Raw genomic sequence first — 27,855 nt, 5'->3', positions numbered from 1 at the left:
GTTTGTCTCCCACTAGCGTGATTTCGTGTTGTTTCTTTCTGGTGCTGGAAGAGACAAATAATTTCTTCTGTTTGTACCACTCAGAGTTTTAGCTGTCTTTTTTCAAGGCTCAAGGTTCCTAGTGTGCTTAGTTGTTTCTGAGGAACTGGAAAAAGTTAAGTGCAGTATCTCTTTGTTTCTGACCAGGTATTGCTGTCTAACTGCGAACTGGTGAGATTGAATTGCAAAAAAATGGAAGTGGCTTCTGAACCTGTGTTATTCCCTTTGTTATTTGGTATTGACTTACTCTGAAGCAATGGATTAACTGTGGATTTTGATTGTTAGAAGTGAAGCTTGTGATTCAGCTGTGGGACTTTCTTTCCAAAGCAACTTCCCTAGCACCCTGTTTCTTCAAAATTTTTTTCCCCCAGTCATTGCAGGATTAAACAATTTGACTAGACTTCGACTTCTTTGCCAAGGTTTTTTGCATGATAGTTTCCAAAGGCAGTATCCATGGGCACTTTGATGCTCACAAATACAAAGTGATAGGAGAGATGTAGCGTGACTGATCTGGGAGATGCCCGATGCAGCCACAGTACTTTGGAATCGAACAGGATCTGCTGTTTTTCCTTTCCTCCCAGATCTCTTGACATGTCCCTGTATTTTCAGTAAGATTTTGAACTGTTTGAGCTTGAAGTTTCCCATCTGTAAAACAGAAATGGTAATAATCACGTATGCCACCTGGCTGTCTGACTTGCGAAGGGATTTTCAGATCTTCAGCTGAAAATTCTTTTACAAGCACAGAATATTATGGTTTTGCCAATTTAGTTAAAAAAATGTTTCTTACAGTGAAAAATCAGTGTATCAAATAAGTACTTTTATTATCTGTAAGGGAATTCAACATCAGACTCTTCCAAATGTGTTAGGTAATGTTTCACATTATGGATTGTATGCTGTTAATTTAATTTCAAGTTCTACGCAGAGAAGAAAATGTTGAGTGTACTTTAGTGATTTATATTACAATTTGATCAGTGTGTTAGTAGTCTGGCAGATCTCACCTTTCAGGAACATCTAAGTGTTCAATACATTAGAGATGATTAAGATATGTACATGAACATGTGTACTTTTATTGCTAAAGCTAAATTAAAACTTGAGCCCTTTTGGGCTGAAATAGCTAGCACTTTTCCAGCTCTTTTTCTGTCTTCAGAAACTCCTCTGCACAACCAGTATGACTCTAATGGCCTCGGCATTATTTTGCTGCTTTAACATGGGGACCTGTAGAGAAAGTGAAAGCTCTGTATAGAAAGTCTTGTAAAGTGAGGGAGGGAGCCCAACAAAGCTAATTATACAGACCCTCCCACTCTATTACCCTTTAGAGAAATTGAACCTAACATTCTGCTCTGAAGCTTGTTAAACTATTCTTTTTGGGTGCAAGGATCTTATTGAGGGAATGAAATAGCTACACTGTGTAATCAGAATGGGAATTGGAGCAGATCATTATATTTACTCATTTGATTAGCCATAAAATAGCTACTGAAGTCCCCATTTTAAATCTGCTTAGCAATTGTGCAGCAGGGCAAATTGGGTGTTTTAATTAGAAAAGAAAAGAGATTGCGGTATGTTTTTATAAGTAATAAATATATAAACACACGCACATTGTGATCCTGTTTATGTAAATAACCTCTTCCCTGTGGGTGTTCTTGCTTCCTAATTGTTCAGGGTCTCTCTACTTCCAGATGCAAAGAAAAGGGGAATGAAAGGTTCTGCACGTGTACTTTGGAAAGCGCAGTGTCTGGGGCTTAAAATCCAGCCAAAGAGATTTAGATTAGCCAGTAGGGTAAAATTGCTTTAGAAGGGATAGGTAACCCCAGAAGAAGACGGTGTGGAGAAACGGTAGGTCCTCAGCTACTGGAAAGGCTGTAGGTCAGGTTGTGCAAAGGTCTGTCAGGAACAGTTTAGGCAGGGTCAGTCCTGCCTTAGTGGGGAGGACTGGACTGAACAACCTCCTGAAGTCCCTTTCAACCTGGAAGATGTGCTTACGAAAAGTGAGGCTGTAGTACATCATCAGGGGTTGCCTTTGGCCAGCGGCCGTTCCCCGAGGGAGTTGGAGTCTGGGGTGCACTCAGGCAGGGGCAGCGCATGGTCTCCCCCGATGCCTCTCAGACCTGCAGGTCCCCGGCTGCCTTTGTGCACAGCGAACAGCTGAGGATGCCCTGCTTTCTCTCTAAGAATAATTCAATGTCCTGCCACTGATCTCTCCACAAAGGCTTGGAAGTGAGCCATTACTGAAGGTTTCATTTTCTGGCTTCCTTTGCAATCCAAGGGACCTGCAAATCAGAGCAGATGTTCCAAAGGCAGTGAGCTCTGTAGCCACTGGTTTCTCAGTTCAAGATGGTCACTGTCTTAATGTTCCATAAGTTTATAATATGCCTTTAGTAAACTCAACAGCTGCAAAAATATTTCAGCTACATTTATTTGGTTGGTTTTAAGACAACCTGAAACAGTGAAATGAGCTTGGTTACAGAGGGCAGAGTTGTTTTTTAAAGGCACTAGACTTTATGCTGAGTGATGACTGTTGGCGTGCGTTCTGCTGCTCTGTTTGTGGGTCACTAGAAAACTCATGTTATTAATGACAGTAACAAAATCATTCTTGTGATGTGGCCTGTGGATGACAAGGTCTTTTGGGCAGCAGGAAGGGGCACAGTAGCACTTTAGCATTACAGTTGTAAGGGGTGAAATAAGTATTTGGCCTAGTGACTTTTTTCATGGACAGATTCTCCAGTATTTCCTTTTTGGTCATTGATTTAACTGGTGCTCAGCATTAGGACCCAGTCACAAATGGCCAGAAATCCTACTGTGTTGAGAAGTGATCTCCAGAGAGGCTCGGAGCAATCCCTCCCTGATGTGCTGTGGGGACCTAAAAGGAGCCACCTCAGGGAACGAAATGCCAGCACTGGCTGTTCTGCATCTGCCAAGGAAGACATTGGTGTCTGGGGCTGTAACCCTGGCATCGTTCCACAGCGCTAAATTGCATAAGCAGAACACTGGGCAGGTGAAAAAAAAATATCAAAAAAGAGCCATTATTAGGCTTAGTATACAATCAGGTATAAATTCGTGGCCAAGAAAGCAAGCACCTAACTATAAAGGTTAGAAGTGTACTGTAAATTTTAATGAACAGCTAATTCTGTCTTTAATGTGGCTGGGACACCTGCAGTCGGATGGGGCTATTCTGCATTGCCCTACATCACTGTAAGCACCTCAGGGCCCACCTAGCTGGCAGGAGGAGCAAGGTCTAAGGGGAAAAAAGGAAGCTGCATGGTTCAGTTTTCACTTGATCATTGCAGCAAAGGTAAAGGACTTTGTCTGAAGTGCTGCACACCTGTAGCTCCCACTGAAATTAATGGAACACTCGACATAGATACCAATTCTTCTCCTTTTCTTTCCATCCATAAGTCTTTGGTCAGATAATTTCTGTGCCTCAAGGATGGAGGCAGCCCCAGTCCAGTCTCACAAGCACGGTACATGCAGAATAACTGGCCAAGTGACCATCCTCGAGGAGCATTTCTAATGTTACATCCCCTGTTTTGATATGTGCCTTTCCCAGGTGGTCAGCGGCTTTGCATCCAGGGAAGCAGGGTTTGTGGTTAGAGCAGGTCTGCAGATTGTGATTGTTGGACTGGCTCAAGCTGTCGCTGTGTCACTTAAATGTTACCAGCTCTCAAGCTGTCGCAATGCCTTTTAGATTGAAGCAAAGTTGATGGCTTCCTTTTCACAGCAACAGTCGTGCCATTTCCAGAGCTGTGCATTCTGGCACTGCCATCTGCCTTTTGGTGTCAGGATTTTTATCCCCCAGACCTCCTTTCCTTTGGGGTTATTCACGGCTCACCTGCCTGGCTGCCATGAGGGCATGGTTAGATCAGGACACACAACTCTGCGCTTTCAGCCAGTCAGGTGCTCCCAGCCAAAAGCGTAACTTTTCATAGTAATTTGGTGTCATTTGCATAGGATTCCCTCCCTTCCAGGGAAAAGTGTACTCATGTAATCTGATCTAAAAGGGCTCCTAAAGGAACTATTTAACTATTTCTCTAGAAGTATGTAATAAATTTCCCAGGAGGACTGGTGCTCTTCTGTGTGGTGGAGGAGTGAGAAAGTATTTAGTGAGATTTCCCAAGAGATGAGCCTGAATGCATCTGTTCTATAGACAAATCTGATATTATTACTCATTGCAGGGACATGCAGCAGTGCACAGAAGCAGCTCGGGCTTTGCTGGTGTTCTGCCACTTCAGAAAGGGCTTTCTCTTCTGGAAGAGCTCGCTTCACTAATGCTTATTTTGGGTCCAAACACTCAGGTAGCTCTGCTCAGTGAAAAAGTGCTGGGTTGGCTTGCTGAGATGCTCTCCTGTAGGTGAAATGAGCTATTCTCACTCAATCCCACCACACACGCAAAGAGCTTTGATCGTTGAAATTAAGACAGGGGCACTGCCATTTCTGTACATGTCCAGTCGTAAATGTTGGGAAGTCTCTGTGGATTTTTTTCCAAAGGCTGCGTGAGCTGTGTTTTGGCATTTGCAAAGGAACAAGATTGATGCGTGTGTTTATGTGACAGGCAATCGAGAATTCATTGCTGTCCTGGTGCATCCATCAAAAGTTATTGGTCTCATGCTAATCCCTTAAGACCCTGCCTGGACTGGAGCAATACCCACCAGGAGCCTGATGAACCCGAGGTACACACTGCTGCTCCTGATCCAGTTGTATTGTTTGGTGTTTTCAAGTGAAGCATTGGTAAGTGAGGAGGTGGTGGCTTGCACTAGGGGCAGGTGAAACACCTGAGCTGCTCTGGCAGCTGGGCACGTAGATGGTGGTGTTTGAGGTCATAGTTGCTGAGATTTGGGGTAGGAGGAAAGAAAATCAAATGCTAAAAGATAGGGGTAATTTGGTCTTTGGCATCTGAGTAGGAGAATAATGTGGCGTTCCAGCACCCACAGGGAGCTTTGTGCTCAGTCAGGCCAAGGGCTGGAGGAGCTGAAGAGTATGATCTTCTGTCCATTTTAAAGCAGGGATATCACTGCCTTTTAGACCACTGAGGCTAGTGCTTTGCAGCGGATGCCCTTTCCCAGGCTAAGCTGGGAGGTGAGTAGGCTGCTGGTTTTACAGAGCTCTCCAAACGCAGGAAAGCCCAGAGCCCCAGTTCAGTGCCCCCTGCAAAGGACCGAGCCACCACTGCTTCTGGGTTGGTGACGTTGCAGTTGCGGTTCTCCCTGGCCTTTGGGCTGTCCACTCCTGGGTCGCCTCCAGTTTTGGATGAGCAGGAGGTGATGTAGAAATGCCCCACTCCCGGCAAGGGTGGGCAGCGACTAAATGCACTGTTGCAGTCAGCTTTTGGCCCAGGTACTCCATGGGCGTAATTAATGCTGCACGGGGGGTGCAATGACTTCTTTGAAGCCCTTTGCAGGCTCTTTGGAGTCTGCCCATGCGGCATTTCTGTCTGTGTCCCTCTCCTGTTCGGGGTTGGTGGAATGACTAAGTAGTGCTGACGGCATTAGTTGTTGGCCTGTATTAATTATTTCCGCGGGTTCTATTTACTTGCGTATTCCCTATGGGAATGCTGTGCATACAGATCACAGCAGCACTTAATTTTATTGCAGTAAGTGGCTGGGGTTGAGGAAGGGGAGGGGGAAGAGGAGAGAAAGGGTCGTGTATGCGTCAGCCCCGTCAGGCTTTTCCTTCTGTTTCATTTGTGCTGAGGTTTTTATTATCATTAAGCCGATTGTATCTGTGGCACAAAGGGCTGAGTTACCTCGGTAACCACACTAGCTGGGATGGTAATCCATTTATAGCATCACTGCTCAGGTCTGATTAAATTAGCATGCTGATGACGTAAATGCTTGGCTGGGTGATGCTGATGAGGCTGCTCCTAATAGGAACTCTCGCCCTTACATTTATTCTCATTTATTTCATGAGACCCCTGCAGGAAATGTACAGAAATAAGGCTACAGATGATTGACTCTTGTTTTCAGAACAACTTGTGCTGCTAGCAACAGACAGCGCTTTATCTGAATGCAGACGGCAGCCTGCACATTTCGCCTTGTTTCCTCCCGCTGCAGAATTCCCCACGCAGCCCTGCCGAAGCAGAGCCCCGGTCCCGAGCCCTGCTTGCCATCTGCCACAGCAGCAGCTCCTCTGTCTGATGGTTTATTTCCAGACACGCTACAAAAGAAATAAAAAGGGTAATAATAAAAGAAAAGGAACACCCTGGTTCTTTACTCCCTCTTGTGAGTTTCCTGCAAACACAGACATCCTTTTACTTACTCAAAACAAGCCAGTTATTTATGTCTGAATTTTCATCATTGAACAATAACATTCAGTGCTAGCATTTAATACCATGTGGATCAACTGCTTTCAGCATCTTCTGTCCAGCCCCCTTGAGGGAAAACACTGACAACGGCATGATCACATAGCTGTGCCTGTTGTTTGATGAAGTGGTGAGAACAAGAGGACTGAGAGTTGCTGAAACTCCTGGCTTCCCTTCCCAGCCCTGCCTCTGATTTACTGGATAAGCAGTCTTTGGGGCAAGCGGCTTCCTAGCAGGCTGTTTAGGCCCCCAGGACTTTGGTTTTTCATCTGTGAAAAGAGAATTAAAAAGGATACTTCCCCCCTGCCCCCCCCCCCTCCCTTTTTTGCAAGAGGCATGGGAGTGATTAAGTGCTTTTAAGTTCCAAAAGTATTTCGAGATCCTCAGGTGGAAATTCTGAGGTTCTGAACAATTTACCATTTTAATTGTCAGATTTGATTTATCCAGTCGACATAGAAGGATTTAAAAGGAATTTTTGAACAAAAGCAGTTTCGGGATGGAGGACTAAAAATGCAGTAAATTTTAAGTAGCAATAAATAGTTTGGTGTTTGCCCTGGAGCGTGAGCAGATTTGGCTGCACAGAAACCACTGGAGCTACACCTGCTTTGAGTGGGATTTGGATGCAGAAATCTGTTATTAGTGAAATAAAGAGCACGGGTTTGAGACACGAAAGTGAAGGGGGCAGTGCTGTCGCTTTCTGGGCCTGCAGATTCTCATCTAGAGCTTACAGGGCTTTTTTGGAACGCTGGGAGAAAGAGGTGGTGCTGGGGTGCATGGGAGCCTTCTCCCAGCTCTGGTCGCTCTCTTTGGGAAGTGTCCAGTGCTCGGGGACCCTGCCCAAAAATTCAAGACGTTGTTCTGTAAAGGTGGGGAGCACTGAATTTGTCAGTGGCAGAGCTTCACCCACCTGGCAACCAGCTGAGCCAGAGCGTCCAGGCGCCGCTCCGTTTGCTCAGTGCTCCCTGTGCAGCAATGGGGAGCAGCCAGGGTGGGCATGCCCCTGCCCGCTCCCTGCTCGGTGTGGGACACACGTGTGCTCCAGCCATGGCCCTGCCAGCACCACGCTGAGACGTCGGCGCTGCTCACCAGCCTCTTGCCAGAGCAGGTGCACTCTATTAATGAAGGTATTTCAAAGGGTTTGCTTCTACCTTTGGCTCATTTCAGAGCATCCCTCCATCAAGAAGTCCAGCACCCACGGCCCAGGATTCCTTACCCTGGGGCTTTTCTTTAAATTTAAACTTTAATGCCTAATACCATTAATTTACAACTTCCAGTGTAAAAAAATGTAAAAGCCACCGGCAGCATCATGTTCAGGAGGGGCTGTGGTACTCCTTGACTAGACTCTTGCTTCTTCCAGAGGTGATAGGCACAAGCAACATTTTGCTGCTTTGTTTAATTGATAATTTTCAGCTCCTGGTAGAGTGAGCTGCCTCCAAGGGACATGGTTATCCACCCAGCACATGAGGTGATTGGAAGCTCTTAGCAGAAATGTCCATCACTCAGCAAGGGGGAACTCCAGGCTGTACCAGGGCTTAAGAAGTCACCCCTTTCCTCCTCAGGTCCACAGCATCTCTGCTTATTAATGAGTAAATAATCAGCCCTCTCTTAATTTACCATCCTTTGTTTACTTAACCTGTGGGCTGGGGCTGACAAGAGTGTATGGAGAGGAGGTGGCTGTCTCTGTTCCAGCAGTATTTGCAAGCTGACTGGCAATATTTCATCATCGAGACCATGTCTGTTCATTTCAAGGACATCATAAGAGCCTGGCTGAGGTCCGAAGTCCCTCCTTTTCAGCATTTTTTCTTTGAAGATTTGTCCAAAATAAGAGTCGTATTTTGGTCTGAAGGGTCTGCCCCCGACTTGGTTTGCTGAAGGAGAAGTTACTCTGATTCTAACGAGCTCAAGTCAGACAGTGACAGCAGGGCAGGAGGGAAAGTCCCACTCAAATTCCCCTCCCTTCCCCGCAGGTTTCTGTGATTTTTGGCATGAATGCGTTGCCTTAGAGTGCCTGGAAATTTTCATTATAGGTGAGCAAAATTTTAACTCATTTGTCTACCAAATTAGAGCAAGGCAAGGGATGAACAGTAATGAAATTCCTCTTTGTTGAAGCAGACCCATTCTTGCTCATTTGGAGAAAAAGAAAAGCCTCTCGTGTTTGCATGTGTTTTGATTTTGATGCTGCTTGAGCCTGGTCCCTCTCGCCTCTGAACTCCTTGGGATATTTGTATTTTATTCCATTGGGAGAGGAATCCTTTGGCAGAATGTAACACCATGGGGATTTATTTTTTTTTTAATCGGGGGTGGCGGGGGGGGGGGAGGGGAGCAACAGTTGGTTTTTTAGCCATTGTTATTGTTCTAAAGGAAAGTTTGCTGCTTGTTATCTCACAAGCTTTTATCTGATGCTGAGTCATGGAAGTGAGAGAATGTGTAGGCGTCTTAGCATAAGAGAGAGTAATTCTGTCATTTACATTTACAGACAGTTATGCTTTCCAGAAAACTTTTTTTTTTTTTTTGTGGGTTGCAAAAGTGATTAATCTGCTGCTGAAACTGTCAAAAGAGGTTTTCTGTTTAAGAATTTTTTGAAAGAGAGAAAAATCTGTTTCTACTTATAGGAAATAATAAGGTAGAAATTGAAATAAAAAAAAAAAGCGTACTGAAAGAACAGACAAGAAAATGTTCCCTTTCCTAATGATATTTTTCCTTTTTCTTTTTATGTATCTATCCATCTGTCTATCAGCCTACATATCTGTCTGTCTCATGGAAAAGTCATGTGGATTTTGATAGATACAAAACTAAATATAGTAGAATTATGGCTGAGTTCAGCATTATCAATTCCAGCTGTTAAAGATATCAGGGGTTCAGTTTGAAATGATTTGTATTTGCTCTTTAAAAAAACCCCTTATTTCAGTTTCTTTTTAGTTTTCCCTCAGGCTGTTTAGCTTTTATCATGTTTTAAGCTTTTCTGCAATCCTGAAAACTACTTTTTTTTAGTGAAGTCCAAAATCCTCAATTAAATATTTCTTTGTAGCCTTAGAAGGATAAAGTATTTCTTCTATTTTCCATCTTCCTTTTTTCCTTCCCCCACCCCTTTTTTCCTTTTCCATCTTTTCCTTTTTCAAAAAATGCTTTTTGAAAGGTGGTAAGTTTTTGTGTTATTGTTAGAAAAAGAATTAATTACAGCTGAGGCAAAACCTTTCCTCCTTAGGGTACATTCTCCGTGGTGCAAACTGTAGTGCTGTTGGAAGGTTAAAGAGAGTCACCAGTTTCAACCGAGGTTGTATAGACTATCGATCTCAATGGCATGATGTGCTGTGATTTTTGTTTGTTGTACCCATTCCTAAGGACAAACTGGACGTGAAATATATAGGCTGGAAATGTAAGTGTTTTTTCTAATAAACTAGGCAGTGATGTTTTCAAAAGATCTTTCATCAGAAGAGGAGTGGGGGTACAAAAACTTGAACTACGTTCTGCATAGTTTATCCCTTTATGAAGAGTACGATATGCTGTGTCAGCCCTGCAAAAACTTTTCTTTTTGGGGTTCCAGTGTAGCTGGTACTGTGTGGTTACTTAGAGGCAAGGTAGCTAAAGCAGGATGCTGTGCTGCAAGCTGTAGTTGTCACAAGTACCCTTGGTCAGAGAGAACAAGTAGCCATCACCTCACCTCCCACCGAGGAGAGTGTGCAGGGCAGAGGTGATGTCCTCTCCATGTCCCACCTAGCTGAAGCCCTGAGCCCAACCCCACATGCCATGTCTGGTCACTTTTTTTGGTCAGAAGGGTTGTTTTTGGTGTCTCCCTTGCCCCTCCTCTGGTTAAAGTATCTGCTCTGCTCATCCCCCATTTCTTACAGCTGCCCTTTCCCCCTCCCTAACCATAGTAGTTTCAACTATGGTCCTTTGGCCTTCAGCAGAAAGTTTTTTGTGCCACATAAGAGAAATATTGATTTTTACATCACATGGCCCATGAGGCTTTGGAAATCACATTTTTTTCCTGTTAGCGTGGCTTGTCTCAAGCTTTTAGGAAAAGCTGAACTTTGGGCCCCATGAGAGGTGAATGGGCTCTGCATTTAGATCTTTTCACTGGAAAGCCACACGCTGCAGCTGGACTTCTAAATTTAAGGGGGGAGGGAATTAACCTGGCTTAACCTAAGTTTTGACAATTCCGTTGAGAGGCCAGTGACTCATTTAGAGAATTCAGCAAGTCCACAAGGGCTAGAATGATACTTCTGAAAGCTTATAGAATGTCATTGCTTTGTGTTTTAACAATTGGGTCCTGCAGTGAATTCTCGTGGGTTGTTATGGAAAAGAGATTTATTGATGACTTGTGATGCCAGGGTGCTTGCTCCGTGCATAATTTTTTTTTTTTTCTTAAAATACAAATATGTCGTGAACCACAAAAAAAAAAAAAAAAAAAAAAAAAAAAAGCGTTGCAAGCTAGAAACGAAATACAATTTAATCCCACTGTAAATTCAGACTCAGACCTGAATTCTCCCCACTCCTTTTGAGTTCAGGTCTGGAGCTTAATTTGACCTGTGACAAACAAGAACGAAAGCCACAAAACTCCGGTTTGGATCCAAAATTCCTTGCAGTTTTTGGGCGTCCACTGCTGAGTTTTGGAGAGCATTGAGCCCTTGTTAGAACATTGTTGAAGCCAAGTTGCTCAGAAGGACTAAATTAATACTCCCTAGTCCCGAAGTTTTTAGCATTTAGCACTCCTGCCCCAGGGCTAGAAAGTCACTGTTTCAAATTCTGCAGTTAAAAATGTCAAAATCACTTAGGCTATAAATCCCAGTAGCCATCAGTATGCATTTATACATCCACCACAAGGAAAGAAGTGAGGAGAGAGGGAGGATATGTCTGTTTGTTTTGAATTAGCGTGCTTGATTTTAATTCCTAATGCAAAAGTGTTCGTGGAAGGGTGCACAGGTCAGGGTGCACAGCTGGCCTGGGAGCTGGCCTGATCCGTGCTCAGCTGGGTGCTTGGAGGTGTTGAGGTTTAGTCCAATGCAAGCTATACTTAGCCTCATTTATAAATTTAGTTTACTTTTTTCAGGTTGCAGCTGTATGAATTGCCAAGATCTCCTTATACGTTGAGTTTTAAGCAAAGCTAGATGATTATTACTTGGAGGAGGTTAGATGCATAGGATTCGTTACAGTTTGCATGGAAACCTCTGCTGTGTTCCTGGTGGGAAGGAGAACCCTCCGAATTCAGAGGCAGTAGTAGGCCAAATCCCAGTCTGCAACAGTTAGTCTGTTTGGAGCAAACTAGTATATGGGACTAAGCTGCACCAAGAAGAGTTGACGTTTTTGGACAAAATATATAACCTATTCAGCAGTATCAGTCATTAAAAACACAGCTCTTGCGTTCTGGTTAAGAATGAAGAGATTTTTTTTGTTGTTTTTCTTTGGGGTTGGGTTTTTCTTGGTTTTTTTTTTTTTTTATATTAAAACTTACAATGGCTATTTGTGGTTTTGTTTCCTCAAGGCATATTTAGGAAAACTGGATTAATTTATAATGCCATTTGCAACAGAATCAAGCCTGGTGAGGCAATGGATTTGACATTACTTTACACAGGCTTTTTAGAGTGATACTGTTATGATTCTAAATTTTTATTTATTTGTCTTTTGGGTAAACATTTTATTAGCCATACATTTAATGTAATTATATGTTCTCTATGAAGAGAGGAAGCAGTGAAGAAACAGTGATTATTCTGAGTTAATGCTTTAAAAATATTCTAACTTTATGTATTGTTTTATATTCTAGTATTTCTGTGGTACAGATGGCATGGGGTTTTTGTGCTATAAATTAATGTGCTCTCTTTTGCTTTCTTGACTTGTTGCAGTACTGTCCTGGTGTTTTGACTAGACACGTTGCAGTGGGTAGATTCTGTGTATCTTGGTGTATGTATTTATATACCTATAGAATAATTTAAAAAGCCACAGCAGGTGAAAGGAAACCATTCCAGTAGGATAGATTTCTCAACATCGTACTTGGAGTCTGTGATACTGTGGAAAGACTAAGGTATTTCAGGCAGTGCTGATAACCCAGGCAGACGGATAAGTGAGGGAACGTTCCACTCCACTTCCCAGAAGGAGCCATCTGGGAAAACAGTTAAATTTGACCTGTTGTTGGAGCTCGTCAGCCTTTTGGAAAGGTGTGCATTGGAACTAATAGGAAAGTAACCTCTCTGTCACATCTGTCTGTCTTTTATGGGTTTTTTTGGTTGAGCTGTTATTTTTTTGGTGAGGCTCTATAGTTTCTCTCTGCTGCTAACCACTCAAGTTACTAACTTTAATCATTTTGTAGCCCTGTAAAAATATTGGCAGATGACGGTGGGTTCTGGACCTCAAGTGAACCATAAGAAAGCAGATGTTGTATGAACACGGAATTGTTCACTGATGCTTCTGCTCTTCTGTACTACTTACTGTTTGCCCAGGCCTTAAAATGTGGGGAAAAGAATAAAAACACATGGTCTTCACAGGAAATAGAGACAATACTAACATTTGAAAATGTTTATGCCCTCTGGTAGGATAATTTTTTTAATCTGGTTTAACAGAGTTTTGGAATTTGAAAAGATAAATAGGTTATAAATGCAAGCAATGCAACAAATAAATGGAATTGTAAATAAATAACAAATAACACAAAGTAAACCGAGTAATGTCTGAGTGCATGTGTATTTCATATTATTTTAAGTGTGCATATGCACACTCTTTCAGTGTTCTCTAGAATTAATAAAGGAAAAAAGCTTGCATACTCTATAAACACTCTAAAACTCCTTTGCAATTTAGTAGGAAATGAGCTTTTATAGTTTTTGGACTGTTCTTTAAATCCATTGTTTAACACACAATTGAAAATGGTAACTTTTCCATGTAAGTTGTAGAATACTTCTCTAGGAGACTTCATGAATACATGTATTTCATCCTGTCACTCACAGGTGCACATCCTTTCCCCTCACTCACGCATCTTTATTATACCTTTTTAATCCATTTTTCAAATCATGATACACATCCATGGATAGCGGCGTAATCATCTGTATAACCCTCCAACCTGCCCATATTTATCACGCACATGAGCTTCTTTGCCATTACAAATAGCAAGTTATAAAAGGAAGAAAAAAACGTTTTTAAGCCTGTGGACAGTGTAATTATGATACTTCAAGCTTCACTAGCTTAGTAATAGCAAAAGTCATAAAAATACTTTGCTTACCCAAAGTTCTTATTTATAGGGGGGTGGGGGCTTCCCCATTGTCAGGCAGGGTAACATTTTGCCTAAATTAAGCAAGGAGACTTGTTCAGCCCGTTAGAAGGGCCACCGAGTTTGCTGAATGGAAGTGCTGTGGACATTCCTGTGTTGCTAACCCTTAGAGAATGTGCTCCTTAAGGAGCTCAGTTTCACTGCTCCATGCACATAGTGACTTGTCTTCCCACGGCACTGCTCTACCTTTTTCGTGCCAGGATTGTATTCAGTAGTTCTGTGTTTTCGTGTAACCAAAAGGCTGTGATGTACAGCTCCTTACGTAATTTATTGCTGAGTTGATGTGCCAATGGTTCAGCCAGGGCAGGGGGCTGCTATTGCATGTTCCTGATGTCCAGATTGGCGCAGGTTTGTCATTTTAGTGTTGAGAGTGGGAAATTACAGAAATTATAGAAATATCCCAAGATGAATTCAGATATTTCTCATGCTGATACCATATGTTCATGTAGATGGAGTTGCTGAAGACCAGCGTTTGAACTGGTCAAGTGGAATTACTTAAATAGGAAAGTCTTAATCATAACTGTCCCTTTCAAGGAATTAAGCTAAAATTATGGCCTTTGACTGTCCACCAGAGCTAGAAGTATTTAGGTCAATTGTTTGCAGATCTTTTTAAACTGGTCTCTCACATAGTCCTCATAAATACCAGATGATCACTCATCAGAAAGGGAAAAATGAATAAAAAAGCTCATAGTAGTCATCATAGTGATAGTATTGGGGTAAACAAATAAAAAAGTAAATATGAAACCAAGAAGGAAAAGCAAATTTTTTCCCTGGCATAACTGTTGTGTTTTGGAGACCAAACTTTTCAGATGTGTTCAGGCTCTTTGGAATTAATGGAGTGTTGGGAAGTGGAAACCCAGATTGCCTAAAACACTTCACACCCGTACTGAAAGCTGAACCAACGTGTGTGTCTATAACTGTGCCCATCAGTTGTGAAAGGCAGTTTTCCATGATAAAATATTGGAGGTCAACTACATATCACCTTTTCTTTTGTGCACCCTGTTCTCCCTTGTGGTTCAAGCTGGGCCATCACAAGGAGTACAAAAGAGGTTGTGAACAGAAACATTAACAGCTAGGTTGAGTCCTTTTCCACCCGTGGTAGCAGCTGAAAAACAGATCAAAGCTCAGAGGCAGTTGTTCTTGTAACACTTTATGGCATCTGTAAGGTATTCTCTTCATTTGAGAACCAGAGATGAGCACTTTATTAGGTTTCTCCTCTTCTTTTTTTGGTATAATGCCTAGGAGCAATTCATTCAAATACCTTGATAGCTTCTGGTGATGAAGCCAACAAGCTAAATTCCATATAAACGCATCTGGGAAGTATGAGTGTGGCTGCTGATCCACGCACAACCTGTGCCTCTGTGACACTTGCTTGTCAGCTGTAAACTAGAAATGAGAGAATGATGGCACTAACAAAAAGCCTCATCTCATTACAAACGTGTTTTGGCTGAGGGTTTTAAGGTTTTGGACAAGACTTCAAAATTTGGACTTGATTCTAAGGGTATTTTGATGCCTAAAGAAATCTGTGTTAGCAGCTGGGCTGTGGACACCACAGTGTCACTGCAGTGCAAAGGGGGCTGACATGTCCTCAGCGTGCTTGGCCTACTATCTGGGCATTAAAAAGGCCAGAAAATCCTGTATATTGAAAATGCATCAGGTATGCTGAATGGGAACAGTGCATCTGCCCAGGATCTCTGGACATTCAGCAACCCAGCTGGAGCTTTACTAGGACTCCAGGCATCTGCAAGTCCCAAACGAAAGGCCAGATTTCTCTTTTTCACCCAGATGTTATTTCAGAGAGGAAAGAGGATATGTTCAGGGGAACCTAGCCATACATTGCCACTAGCAAGGCAGCTTGTTCAAATACATAATGTGAATTCAGCAGGAGTTAGATGTGTCTGTCCATCAGGAAACCCCATAAAATGCCTGTTCACATTTTCAGGTACCTAAAGGCCCAGGTTTCAAAGCGGAGTATTTGATTTTTCTCTGGGGTTATCCTTCCCGAACTGAGGGGGAGCTAGCATTTGCTATCTCTGGCAGGAGGGAGGTGCAGCCCAGCCACTGCTCCTGGCAAGGCAGCAGCTCCAGCTCCAGTGGGAGTCCCTGTTCAGCCTGGAGGTGGAAAAGGAGCTGGGAGAGGGTGGCTGACTGATGTCACCCCCCTTCATACGCTGGGCTGGAATTGCCTTTGCAGCCCAGCTCTTGGCCTTGCGTTGGCTGCACGCCATGGCAAGGTCCTGACTGATCACCTGAGCTGCTGGCACTCAGAAGTCCCCTTGGTGTGCGGCACTAGCTGAGCTCGAGTGGCAGTGCACTCAGTGCGGGGAAGAGGTATCTGTGCTTCTTACAGTCACATCAAAATTACCTGCTTATTGTGGAATTTTTCTCCACTAACTTGTGCTGTCTAAATACTCAGCGACTTGTCTTGGCTGTTTTTATGCTGCTTTTACAGTCAGTGGAGTGAAGTAGACTTCCCCCAGTGGATGATTCATCTCCCCTGTTCTAGGCTTCAGTATTAGAATAGGATAAATGACCCCGTGGAGATGCATTTCGCAGAGAGGGCTTTAAGCACCTCCAGCTAGCTGAGGTGAATGCCAATCCGCAGCACTAGGAGAAGCCGAGTTAATTTTCCACCCATCGCTGCCTTTCCCACCCAGGCCTTCAACCACCACTGCTGAGCGATACCTAAAACGTTTCAGCTGGCACATGCCTGACCTGGCCCCGTGTGTCAGTCCAGCATAGTCGGTGGACTATGCAGAAGAGTGGCTGAGTTAGAGGGATGCTGAGCCGGCGCTGTGAACTTGCAGCCCCCCAAGAATGCTGCATCCTGGGTTCAACCCGCTGGCAGTTGCCAGGTTTCAGCCTTTCGAGGAAGAAAGGTTGTTTCATTCCTATCCTGAAGTAAATAGTACTGAAATGCTCGAAAAAGGCAGCCCCAGCTAGAGCCGTGGTTCTCAACCTGTGCTCTGCAAACCCTGGGGGTCCGTGGATCACTCCTGAGGTAACTAAGAAGAATTCAGTGAAAGGTAACTTAAAAAAACATGTTTATTGTCAGTAGATTAACTCTCTCTGTAAAGGAGCTTGTCTCTTCTGAAAAACATTTGGGGGCTGCCGAGCATAAAGGTTGAAAACCACTGAGCTGAAGTAATGTATCTTTGTATGTGATAATTTGACAGCTAAAGGGCTAAAGCTATTCAACTGTACTTTTATGAAAAATGCCTGGAGAATTGAATAGAATGTGATAAACTTTGTGTTGGCATTTCTGATCCAGTCTGTGAAACTGAATAACTGAAGGGGTTCTATAGAAAATACTCCACAAATGGACAAAATAAAAGGAGAATGAAGTCCTTTTTATAAGGGTTCCAGCTGATCATATAGAATCATGCTCCTGCTGTGGACTGTATTTATTCTGTACTCTTTTTAAAGTTGAACCCTGACAAATGATATTGAATTATAGGCTAATTTCCGTAGAACAACAGATTGTATCCCTGGTACATATGTGATGACTTTTTAGTTGTAGGTATACACCAAATGTAACTTAAGAACTATGTAAACAGTTTTCTACTGAATTAAGACTCACACAGGTACTCAGGATTTCACATTTCCCCACCAGAGTAGCTTTGAATCCAGATAGCCAGCTTTAACAGTCAGACCCTTAGAACAGCATGGGTTTATCACAACACCATGGACTTCTCATGTGATGGCTGGTACAAGAAACTCCTGCAAATGTTTATAAACTTTCACTGCATTTCAGAAGCCAGGCAGGAGTTACCAAGCAAAATGATTCCCCTCATGGTTACACATGGTAACTGTTTTTTCAAGGAGGAGTGTTTTGGGGGTTTTTTTACTCCCACGTTGATTGAGTCTTACTTGATTTTGTGAGTATTAGTTCACCTTTATTTGAACTGCTGGATAATTCATTTGTAGAAGAGGCAGTACATTTAGGTACTTCCATCTGTGTTTAAACAAGGCGCTTGTGCTTTCCCCATTAAAAAAAAAAAAAAAAGATTTTGTATTATAATGCTTGTGGTAGATGAGGTTCTGAATTTAACTCCTTCCTACTCTAGTTTCTCTTAACAACTCTGCGTTATCAGCACCTGGGGTTTCTAGTTTACTCTCTTTGCAAATATGAATTTGCAAGAAGGGGTTGATGGTAAGTAGCATGGTTCTAATTTGCACTTGCGAAGTGTGTCAGACAGTTTCATCTAGTTCATGGCGTGCAGAGGAAAGCCTGTCTTCCTCTGAAAACAGCCCTTAGAGGATGTCAGAGAGCGTGTTTGGCTGCGATAGTCACTTGCAAATGCAATATGGTTTTGAAATGAGCTGTCCAGGAGCTGCTGGAGGAAGGGATGCCTGTAGTCCTATGAATCCACTCTTTGTCTTTCTCCCATTTCTGCTTGGTTTTGTGCTTTTGGGCTGTCACTTCGATGTGGTTTTGGATGAGTCTACTTCATTGCACTGGTAGAAGTTCTGTGAACTCATTTGGATGAAACATTTGTGACAGTCATCTGTTTTGCTAGGACTATACCCAGTGATACAGGTAGCTCTTTCCAGCTTTCTGTTCATTATTCCCTTTCCATCTACCTGGCATCTTTACAGCCTTATCCATCCCTCCTATCCTCCTAGTGCCTTCCAGACATCTGTCGAAATCGCTCTTCCCATGGTACCCTTTTCTTATCCTTCTGCACATGCCTGTCCTCAAAGCAGGAATCTTGTCCATAGTTCACGTGCATTTTCAAAGTCTTTTCTTAATCCATTAATAATCTAGAGGTTTAACCCTGGGGTGATATTTGAGTACATAGCTGGACATACAGAAGGCTGGACTGTGGCCACTCTTCTCTCTCTCGGGCAAAAGGGCAGAGGATTTATGGTGATACCTCACCTGTGCTGTTGCTCAGGAACTACAGTCAAATGTGTCCCCATAAATCATCAGTGCTCCAGTAGTGTTAAATTCCCTGTAACCTGTCCCATTTCTCTATTACACCGCCTTGACTAGCCTTACACCCTCTTCTTCCTCCCCCTAAAGCCCAGCTTTCATCACACACTTGCCCAGCACCCTCAGAGGAATTCAGAGTGAGTCACGCAGGGCGCCTCTGGGGACTCTTACTGATGCAAACTTCCTCCTCCTCAAGGCAGCCTGTGGTTTGAATGCCACAACGCAGCCGGTACTTGTTAGCTGGAGCCTTTGCTGTGAAGTTGACAGCCAAGCTTGGTCTCTGGCCCAGGCACCCCCAACTTGCCACCTTCCTTCAGTGGGCTTTGGTGCAGGAGGGGAGACCAGGCTCAACCTCTTGGTAGTGTCAAACATGGGACCTGCTCATAGCCTTTCAGAGTGCTAGTCAATAGGGAGTGAGGGTTTTGGAGAAAAGGATTATCATCCATTCTTAAGGTGTATTCCAATCCAGGCAGGAGGCTGGCATCAACACATTAAATGAAGTGTTACATGGATGTTTATATACAAGATTAAAGTCCCCTGGTTCTTGGGATGGAATAGACTTCCATCACAAGAGCTTTACTAGCAGTCTGTCATCACCTGCTTCCAGAGCCTGCATTAAGAAACATAAGACGTGATGAATACGGCTCATTTATATTGTTTTGGTTTGGGCTTTCCCCCTCCCCCCAATAAGCCGTTGTCTTTAAAACATTATCTACCTTCTCCCTCTTCATATGGAAAAGAAAAATGTTTTTCTGGTGGTAATTACACAGTGCCGCATTGTGGACCTTTCATCCCATTACAGTAAGTGGGCAAACTACTGTCATTTACAAAAATGAAATAGGTGAGGAAATGGGAAAGTTTCTAGCACTCCTGGGCATAAATGCCAAGCTGACGTGGGAGAATAATTCCAACAGAAAGCAAAGTTTCCTGCTAGCAGTGAGTGCTGGTGCAGTTGTGCCCTGATGCAGGGATGGAGGAATGCCTACTCCCCATCAGGTGTTTCAGAAATAGAAAAATGTCAGTATTAATGGAGGGCTACAGACCCTTAACCTGTCTCTGCCCTTGCAGTTCAACTGAGACATGCTTCAGCTCTTCCTTGCTCTCAGTTTCAAAATCTCTTCCGTCTGTCTCTGTACTGCCTTGTTGTGGATCTGTTGGCAAGGTCAGGGTTTGAATACATTGAGATGTTTTTTCTCCAGTAGGAGTTTGCTGCCTTATTATTCCCCACCTCTGCACACACACTTTTTACGTTTCTCAAAACAGATTGATGCTCTTATTTGCCTGGGTTTTTTTGCTCATTTATAGTGATTCCTTATGGGAGGTTTACTCTCATGGGATGTTTGCCCTGAAGGTGTGATTGCAGGAGTAAGGTCTTTACCAGCGCATCAGAAAAAATGTGTTGCAGGTCACCAGGGAAGAGCTACCAGCAAGGTAGTAGAGTTTCTTGATTCCTTTGGTAGACTTGTTTGTGGGCTGTGGGCTAGAAGTTGAGTAGCTTGCTCTTACCTCCCTTTTCTTCGTATGTGGTGGTTGCCAGATGTTGCGGGGGGGGGGGTGGGGGGTGTCAGCCTTTCTTCCATCTTCTGTGGAAGGTGGGTTGGACACCCTTGGAGGCCCAGAGAAATGGCTGGATGATGTTCCCCTCCAGCCACTGGCCCGGGCTGGTTTGGCAGCAATTTATTGCCGCCACCTGCTGACCAGGCAGAGGATTTCTCTGGCCTGGGTAGAGCTTGTGCATGGGGTGTCCCAACGAGCCCCCACCACCCTCTCCCCTGTTCAGCGGTCCCAGCAGGAGGGTGATAGGGCAGCAGGCAGAGGTCAAGGTGCCTACATAAAGCAGGAACACCAGGGGACAAATACAAGAATGGTCTTATTAGGGAAAGGTGGCACATGCCTTAACGTGAACACAACCATGGGTGAGGGCTGAGCTCGTCTGACTTTGGACTGCTGTGAACCTGTAGACGATCAAGTGGATCACGGGTGAGATCCAGTGCCCTGCAGGAAGAAGTCTGGATGAGATATAACCTCATATAACTACAGTGTTAAGTGTAACAGCAAAGAAATACTGCCAAACTGCGTGTCTTTAATGCATAGGAAGGCATGTAATTCAGATACTCTTCCAGAACAGAGGAAAATAGAGAGGCAAGAAATTTTACCTAATCCTAAACTCCAGAATTTCAAGTTTTCTTTTCTTTGATTTAGTGAAAAGACTTAAGCGTGATCTTCCATGTTTTTCAGAAACTATTTCCCACTACTAGCTGTTTAACAAAGATGTCCTTTCACACGGGTGTTTTTGGACAAGGGATTTAAATAAGACGTAAGCCAGACAAACAAGTATATTAGACAGGAGGATGCACAGTGCCTAATGGGACAGTGTCACTGGACTAAATCTTCATTTGGTGGCCAAATCGCAGGAAACCGTAGCACTTGCAGTGAGCCTCTGCCCTGGTTGCCTGAGCGCTGCTGTGCCTGGGGGGCTGGTGCTGGGTTACATGGCTGCCATGGTGGGAGCTGACTTCCGAAGCTCTCGCGAATCCTGGCCAGCTTTCTGCCCTTTAATGAGCCATGTGTAACGGTTGCCTTCTCTGCGGTCACTCCAGGCTTTCAACCAGTAGTGGTTAAGAGCAGAGCCAGGGACACAGACACCTTGGTAGTTTGCTTTGATCTAAGTTATTTCTTACGGCTTGGGAGCTGCTTTTAGGTCATCCCATTCTGCTGCCTCCTGCGTTGTTAAAGGAGCTCCTGTATCGGGGACAAGTCCTCTAGGGACCCGAGGAATGCCATGTCTCCGTAGAGACAGTAATCTCATTTTCTCTCTTTCAAAACACTTGTATTTTCACAGGAATGCATGGGTTTTCTTCTAATTGTTCTCCAGCGAGTCTCCCTTTATTCATGCATTTATCGCTTTTTAGTTTGTTTGTTTGGAGGCGGAGGAGAAAACTCCAAGGAGAGAGGAAACGCGGCGCATGGCAGTTCTGCTTGGCTGCCGCAGTGCCACCCCTCTCCTGTCAGAACAGGGAAAGGTTGCTATTCCCATTTTATAACGTGTGATCTCAGGTACATTCCTGCTTTCCTAAGCAGTTTGAGTTGCTCTGCAGATGTTACTGTAAAAGCCTTTTTCCACTTAACCCCTCGCTGCTCGACCTGACGGCCGAGCGGCCTCTCCTGCTGACGCTGCGGCTCTCTCTCCTTGCTCCCTAGGGCGCTGGGACCTTGAGCAGCTCCACCGTGACCACCCCATCCGTGTCCACCCCTGTCACTGGCCACAAGCGGATGATCATCCCTAACCAGCCTCCCCTCACCGCCACCAAGAAGTCCACTGCCAAGGGCCCAGGGCAGCCGGCGCCCATCCCGGTCACTCCGGTTGGCACTCTGAAGCCGCAGCCTGTGCCGGCCTCCTATGCCACGGCCTCCACCCCCAGCCGCCCGGCCTTCAACGTCCAGGTGAGGACCGCGCAGCCCAGCCCGCACTACCAGCCGCCCGGCCCGCAGCCCACGCACTACGGTAGCCTGGGGCCCGGCCAGCCCTACGCGCCGCCCGCCCGCCCGCCCGGCGCCCCGCAGTACGGCCCTCCGCAGCCCCACGGGCCCGACTACGGCTACGCCCCGCCGCCCGCCCGGCCCTCGGAGCCTGCCTACGGCTATGCCCCTCCGCAGGGCCGCTACCAGGACCCCTACTACGGGGGGTATGGCGGGAGGAATGGCTCCGAAGCACCCTATGCGCCACAGAGCTCCTGGAAGGCCGAGCCGGTGTATCCTGCTAGTAACGCTGTGGGCCAGGCTCCTCCCGGGCTCTACCAGCCGCCTGGCACGAAGAAGACCTACATCACTGACCCGGTGCTGACCCCGCAGCCACCCACGCTGCATCAGAAGGTGGGTGACAGGGGTACGTGCTGCCCCCAGAGAGCCGCGCTGCTGAATATGGCTTGGGGACCCTTCCTGAAAGGCAGCGTGGGGGGTGAAATGGTGCCTGGGGGGGCTTGGGGCAGGTCTCCCTCTGTGCGGCTTCTTGAAAGCTGGAAATAGGGAATTCTCGCCTGCTTTGACAAGAGGCCTTTGTGGGGGCTTAGAAATGCTGTCAGCCTCAAAGGGTGAGACGGTGTCACATGCGGAGGCGCGGTGCCACCCCGCAGGCAGGAGGGAGGTTTCATCCCTCTGACATGCCATTACCCGAGGCGGTGGCTGGCCGTACCGCTGCACGGCATCGCTGCGCCGGGCTCTTTCCTTCTGGGCCCTCCCAAGATCAAAGGAGAGGCTGGGCATGCGCTCCCGCTCCATGTGCTTGTGGACACCTCTGGTTCACTGGAGAAATCCTTCCTCTTCTCAGGCGGATGGGAGGCGCAGCAGAGGCTGGTTTTGGTTGTGGTTCAAAGCGACTGCGGAGGTTGACCTCTGGTGTGTCGCTGTTCAAAAATCACTTATCACTGAAACCACATGGAAATGAGTTCCTACAGAGCTTAGCTCTGATTTCCCTCTCAGGTGATGGCGCGCTGGGTGGCCTCCATCCACTTGAACTGATGCCCGGACCTCATAAAGCAAAGCCAGTTTGAAATAGAAAGTTAAACTGGTCTGCCTGGTTTCTCTGCCCAAACTGACCCTGGCTGGCTTTTGTCTCTTCTGCTGGTGGCTGTCTCTAATGTGGCTCTGGGGGGACACAGGCACTTGAGCTTTGTGGGGTCCTTGTAGTGTATGACCAGCTTAGATTCCACCGAAGGGTAAGGACAGCCAAGCCCAAGCCAGGAGGCAGTGAAGCCATCGCTGCCCAGGCTCACCCTGGCTTGTCTTAGCACATCCCTTCTCTTCAGCTTGTGGGTGCTCACAGGGAAAGGGGAAGAAGCTTCTGACATGTAACAGAAAGTCTGTCCTTTTGGCATTTCCTTCGCTAGAAGCACACAGGCTATTTTCCCTGAATTCCACGTTTCCTGACAGTGGGAACTTTTGAAGGCAAAGGCTTTTCTCCAGGCAGTTCAGAGAAGGCAGTAAATCACAAAAGTCCTTGAAATATTATCTACTAGCAACTAAGAAACTGCTTTTTCTGTTTCTTCCCCTTCCTTACCAAGAAGCTAGGAGCAGGGAGAGAAATAATAAACTCTCCGCTCTGCAGGTACTCGGTATAGAGCTTAGATCGGAACGTAGTGAGCGACAACAAAATTTGCACATAGCCTTAACTGGTGTAAATTGTTGTGGTTCCAGCGGAGTCGCTGCGGAAATGCTGAGGTGCAGCAGATCCATATTTAGACTTTTATAGATATAAGTAGGCTTATATATATAAAAAATTTAGAAACTTTAGTTCAGTCAGCATCTCTATGGAAACGCAAATCATCTCAAACCACAAACAGCACAAGCCTGTTAGTCTCATTTGCATTACAAAGCTGGAGGGACAATTTAATTTAGCTGAAGTTTGGGGTTTCATGTATACATACAGATATTTTTATATATATTTATGTTTGTGTGTGTGCATGTGGCATTTGCAAATACACATGCAGAAATACTTCATATATATCTCTATAAAAATAATTCTAGTTCTTCTGTAAACAATCTATTACCTCTTAATGATAAATCCCTCCAGAACGTTCATTCCCTTCCAGCCTGCTAAATATCTGCCGTATTACCTATTTCACTTTTGAACTTACAACTCTTCTCTAACATATTGGTGTCGGACTCTGCTTGATTGCTGCTTGTAACGTGTGTAGCTGAATTGGTGAAGGGTTGAAGGTGATCTTACAGTCTAACAGTAAATGCTCAGTAATAAAACACTGTATTCCTTGCCAGTGAAGCAGTCTTGTCCAGTTTTGCCGCATGCTCTTCTCTTCCTTTGCAGACTAACTCATTCATAAAATCAACTTTTAGAATTATTTTATTTAAAGGGAAAAAAAGGAAGGCTGTCTTAGAGCCAGATGTCTCGCAGGGAGAATTGTCACTGCAATTTGACTTCTTGGCTACCATGTGAATTTTGACGTATTTCCCTACTCACAGCTGGCTTCTGCATTTTGCTGTGCTTTGCCTTTTCAAGGTTGGTTTGAGGCCTTTCAGTTAGGGAAAGTGATTTAAGAAGCCAGGGTGAGAAGCAGGCATTAATACGTATCACACAGAATGCAAGATGACCTATAGGCATTTTTCTTCTTGCAAGGGAATTATCTTAAACTACAAAACAATTTCTAAATTTATTCCAAAAAGTGCATTCTTGATTTTGAATTCTCTTTGTGTGCAAAATGTTAAGGATGTTGTAACAAATCCACCTCAGCCTTTAAGTTCATGGTCCTTAATTCTAATACATACCATGGTGCATCAATGTGATAGGTAAAATTTTTTATTACATTTGTTTAGGGTTTTTAAGGGTAAAAAGAAAAAAAACAAAAGGATGTTTATATTTTGCTAACTTCCGGTTAGGAAAAGGTTCATGGTATTGTGGTTCTGTGTTTTTCTGCTGCGTATTAATCATGTTGAAGTCACTGCTGATCCAAATAAATCTGGATCGGTATGGGAACAGCAAATAATCTGTACTGGTTCTTAAAGCCCACTGAGAACCACGAGTTTTACTCACACACAATGCTGCATTGCATTCTGCCTTGGGCAAGTTATGGAAGTGAGAGTCATGCATGTGAAACCTCTGTGAATTTTAGTCTTTTGTAGCACCCCATCTAGCATTAGTGCCCAAGTCCTAGTTAGGAAATGAACTGGTGGAATGCATGTCCTCATTTAAACCTTCTGTGCTTCAGGGGCGTTCCTGGCCAAAAACCTCAGGACCTTTCTCCTCTGGGTGGTAGGCGGTGGAGATTTCTGTAGGAGCAGCAATGGAGTTGTCAGAAGACTGTCACAGAAACACGTGACACGACCAGCTACTGTTGTGCTTTTTGGCAGCAGTGCTGTGCTCGCTCAGACCAAGGCAAAATCTGAAGCCTGCTCTTAACTTCTCCCCTCCCAAAGGCTAGAGAGTAGAAGACCAGGGTGACTCATTAGGTATGCCTATTTGTGGCACCAGGATGTCCATAGCAGAAAACAAAAATGTTTCTGACATTGAAAATTCCTGCAAGTTTGCCCTGTGCCAAAACCAGAGTTGACGAAACTCCCACCACTGACCAGCTCAGGCATCATCAAATGTTTCTGTGCTGGACTGCTTAAGACACCAAATACCTTCATCAAGCTCTCATATTTTCAAATAAGTCTATGTCCTTTCACTGTGTTTGGTCATGTTTGAGTATTTTTGAGACACTGTTGTGTGTCTCCCAGATGACTTTGTGGACATTTCAGGGATCTCATGTGGCTCCTGGTGTATTTGAGGGTTGGCCAGGTGACACCTGGAAAGTCTGTTCTTCCTAGATCTCGGATCCCTTGATTCTCCTTTCTTCTTTCTCTTTCTGAATCTACTTGTAGGCCTGGGGAACCACATTCCTTTGTAAAGGGACCTGCACATTTTCAGCATGCAGACTGAGTGCCACCAAAATCACTTGAGACCGCTTGTGGTTTTGGTCCAGAATGGTGGAAAACTAAACAAAAACATTGATCTCTTGAGAGCTATCTGCTGATTCGTGGAGGACAAAAGTGCCTTGTAGCTCTTGATTTAGTACAGCATCCTAATCCATGCTCCTTTGCTGCAGTTTTCCTGGAAGGAGTAAGGGAGCAATGTCCCTGTGGTAGCTGTGTCTGTGCTCACTGACGTGAGGGTTCCATAACCCCATTAAGCCACACCAGCCACGAGTCCCGTTGTCCCAGTTTACACATGTACAGCCATCGGTGCTTATGGAGCATGACCTCCTCTTCAGGGAGCCCTGCAGTGTGGTGCACTGTTCTAGGTGAGTGCCACAGCAATTGAGTAGTGAGACAGCTGGAAATCAGGAGGTAAAATTAACGAGGCAGCTTACACTTTTGGCATGGTTTAGGTGGTGGTGGCCGCTCATGATTAACAGGCCTCGGCCACTGCATCGTTTCCGCGCTGCTGGAGGTAGTGTTTCTTTGCTGCTTGCTGCAACCAGCGTCGACACGGTCTCGTGAAACTTGCAGTGCCCAAAAGGGGACTGTGACAGCTCACTGTTTTCTCATTTTACACAGCTTTTGTCAATTTTTCCACTGATTTAATACCTGTGATGGAGACATTTGCTTGGAAGTTTCATCTTTGCCTCAGAAACATCTGCTCACCAGTGTCCTTTGCTATGACTGATGCACTTCTTTTGTACTGGTTTAATAATTTTTACAGTCTGCCATCACTCACATAAAGTAGATACCTCCGGCACTTGCTTTTGAACTGAGACTAATGCTCTTGCTGTTTGCTGTTAATCTGGTGACTAGGAAATTTTTGTTCTCTGCAGATGAATAAATGCAATCTGCCAGATTCCCTTCTGCTGTCACAGGGATATATTCTTTCTTAGTGTTGCTTTTTGCTTGTGGCGAAAGGCAGGCGACCTGCTGTACACTAGCTGCCTCTCCCTGAGTGTCCTGTTCCCCAGACTCTCGTATCTCCACTCAAGTGTCCTCTTCCCAAAAGTCACATACCAAAAATTTCCACTGGATGGGATTCAGAGACAGTGTAAAATGATGGTTGAAGTTGGTTTTCTGTCAGTGCGAGACAGTGGCTTCCCATAGTTCTAAAATGCGTAAATGAAGCAAAACCAAGTACTATGAAAAAGGCTTATTTAAAATTCTGCTTTGGCATTTAATGAATTAAAAAAGACAGAAAGTTAATCTAAAATGAAATAAAAGGTGAAATTCCAAAATTCAGAGTTGAATTTGCAATTTCAACGTGACATTTCAAAATTTCCAGATGAATATGCAGTTCCTTTCTACCCTGAGAATAGCAACAAATGTCAAAATGTTGACGTTCTTCATAAAACAGTAATTCCGAGTTCTAACCAGAACTAGCTGTATATCAGCTGCTGACTCTGTCATTGCTTCTGGGTGGATTAAATTAAATGCTGTTGCTTCTGTTAAAATGAAGAGGAGGGGAAGAAGGCAGTGGTATCTAACAACGAGATGAGAAGCTCAAAGTCAGGACTTGGTAGTACTCTGTGGCATTGAGAATGATCTTTTCCTCTTCAAGGTATTATAAATCTCTGCATCAAAACCTTTGTGGATTTGTTCAGGATTTTCAAGCGAAAAAGTGCTGGCAAGAGGTGCAAAGAGGTGCTTTCAGAACAGTGTGCTTATCCTGACTGCAGGAATGCAACACAGTCTGGTTTATACCCTAAACTTTTGAAAAGAGCCAAATTCTCAGATTGAAATGTGTTTAACATTTTCATTTCAGAACTTTACTCTTGTTCTTTGTATTGTATTTTTATTATTTAAGGATTCCATATACTAGCAGGAGCCAGGTAACTATTTGTCATTTTGTCAGATTTGTCT

At 44.5% G+C, this 27,855-nt stretch overlaps 1 protein-coding gene across 9 annotated transcripts in view; it reads left to right on the top strand.

The window, feature by feature from the left end:
* The window catches only part of LPP (LIM domain containing preferred translocation partner in lipoma), a 356,437-nt gene that overhangs the window by 200,761 nt on the left and 127,821 nt on the right, over nt 1–27,855 (top strand). For all 9 annotated transcript variants that reach the window (XM_055723235.1, XM_055723233.1, XM_055723237.1 and 6 more), the window contains one exon: nt 21,721–22,392. In XM_055723235.1, coding sequence (XP_055579210.1) covers nt 21,721–22,392 — 672 coding nt within the window. The remainder of the gene's footprint in view (nt 1–21,720; nt 22,393–27,855) is intronic.

Source organism: Falco cherrug, chromosome 11, assembly GCF_023634085.1.
Source record: "Falco cherrug isolate bFalChe1 chromosome 11, bFalChe1.pri, whole genome shotgun sequence".
Classification (NCBI taxonomy): domain Eukaryota; kingdom Metazoa; phylum Chordata; class Aves; order Falconiformes; family Falconidae; genus Falco; species Falco cherrug.
The sequence above is the reverse complement of the archived record's forward strand: the minus strand, read 5'-3'. Positions and strand labels throughout refer to the sequence as shown.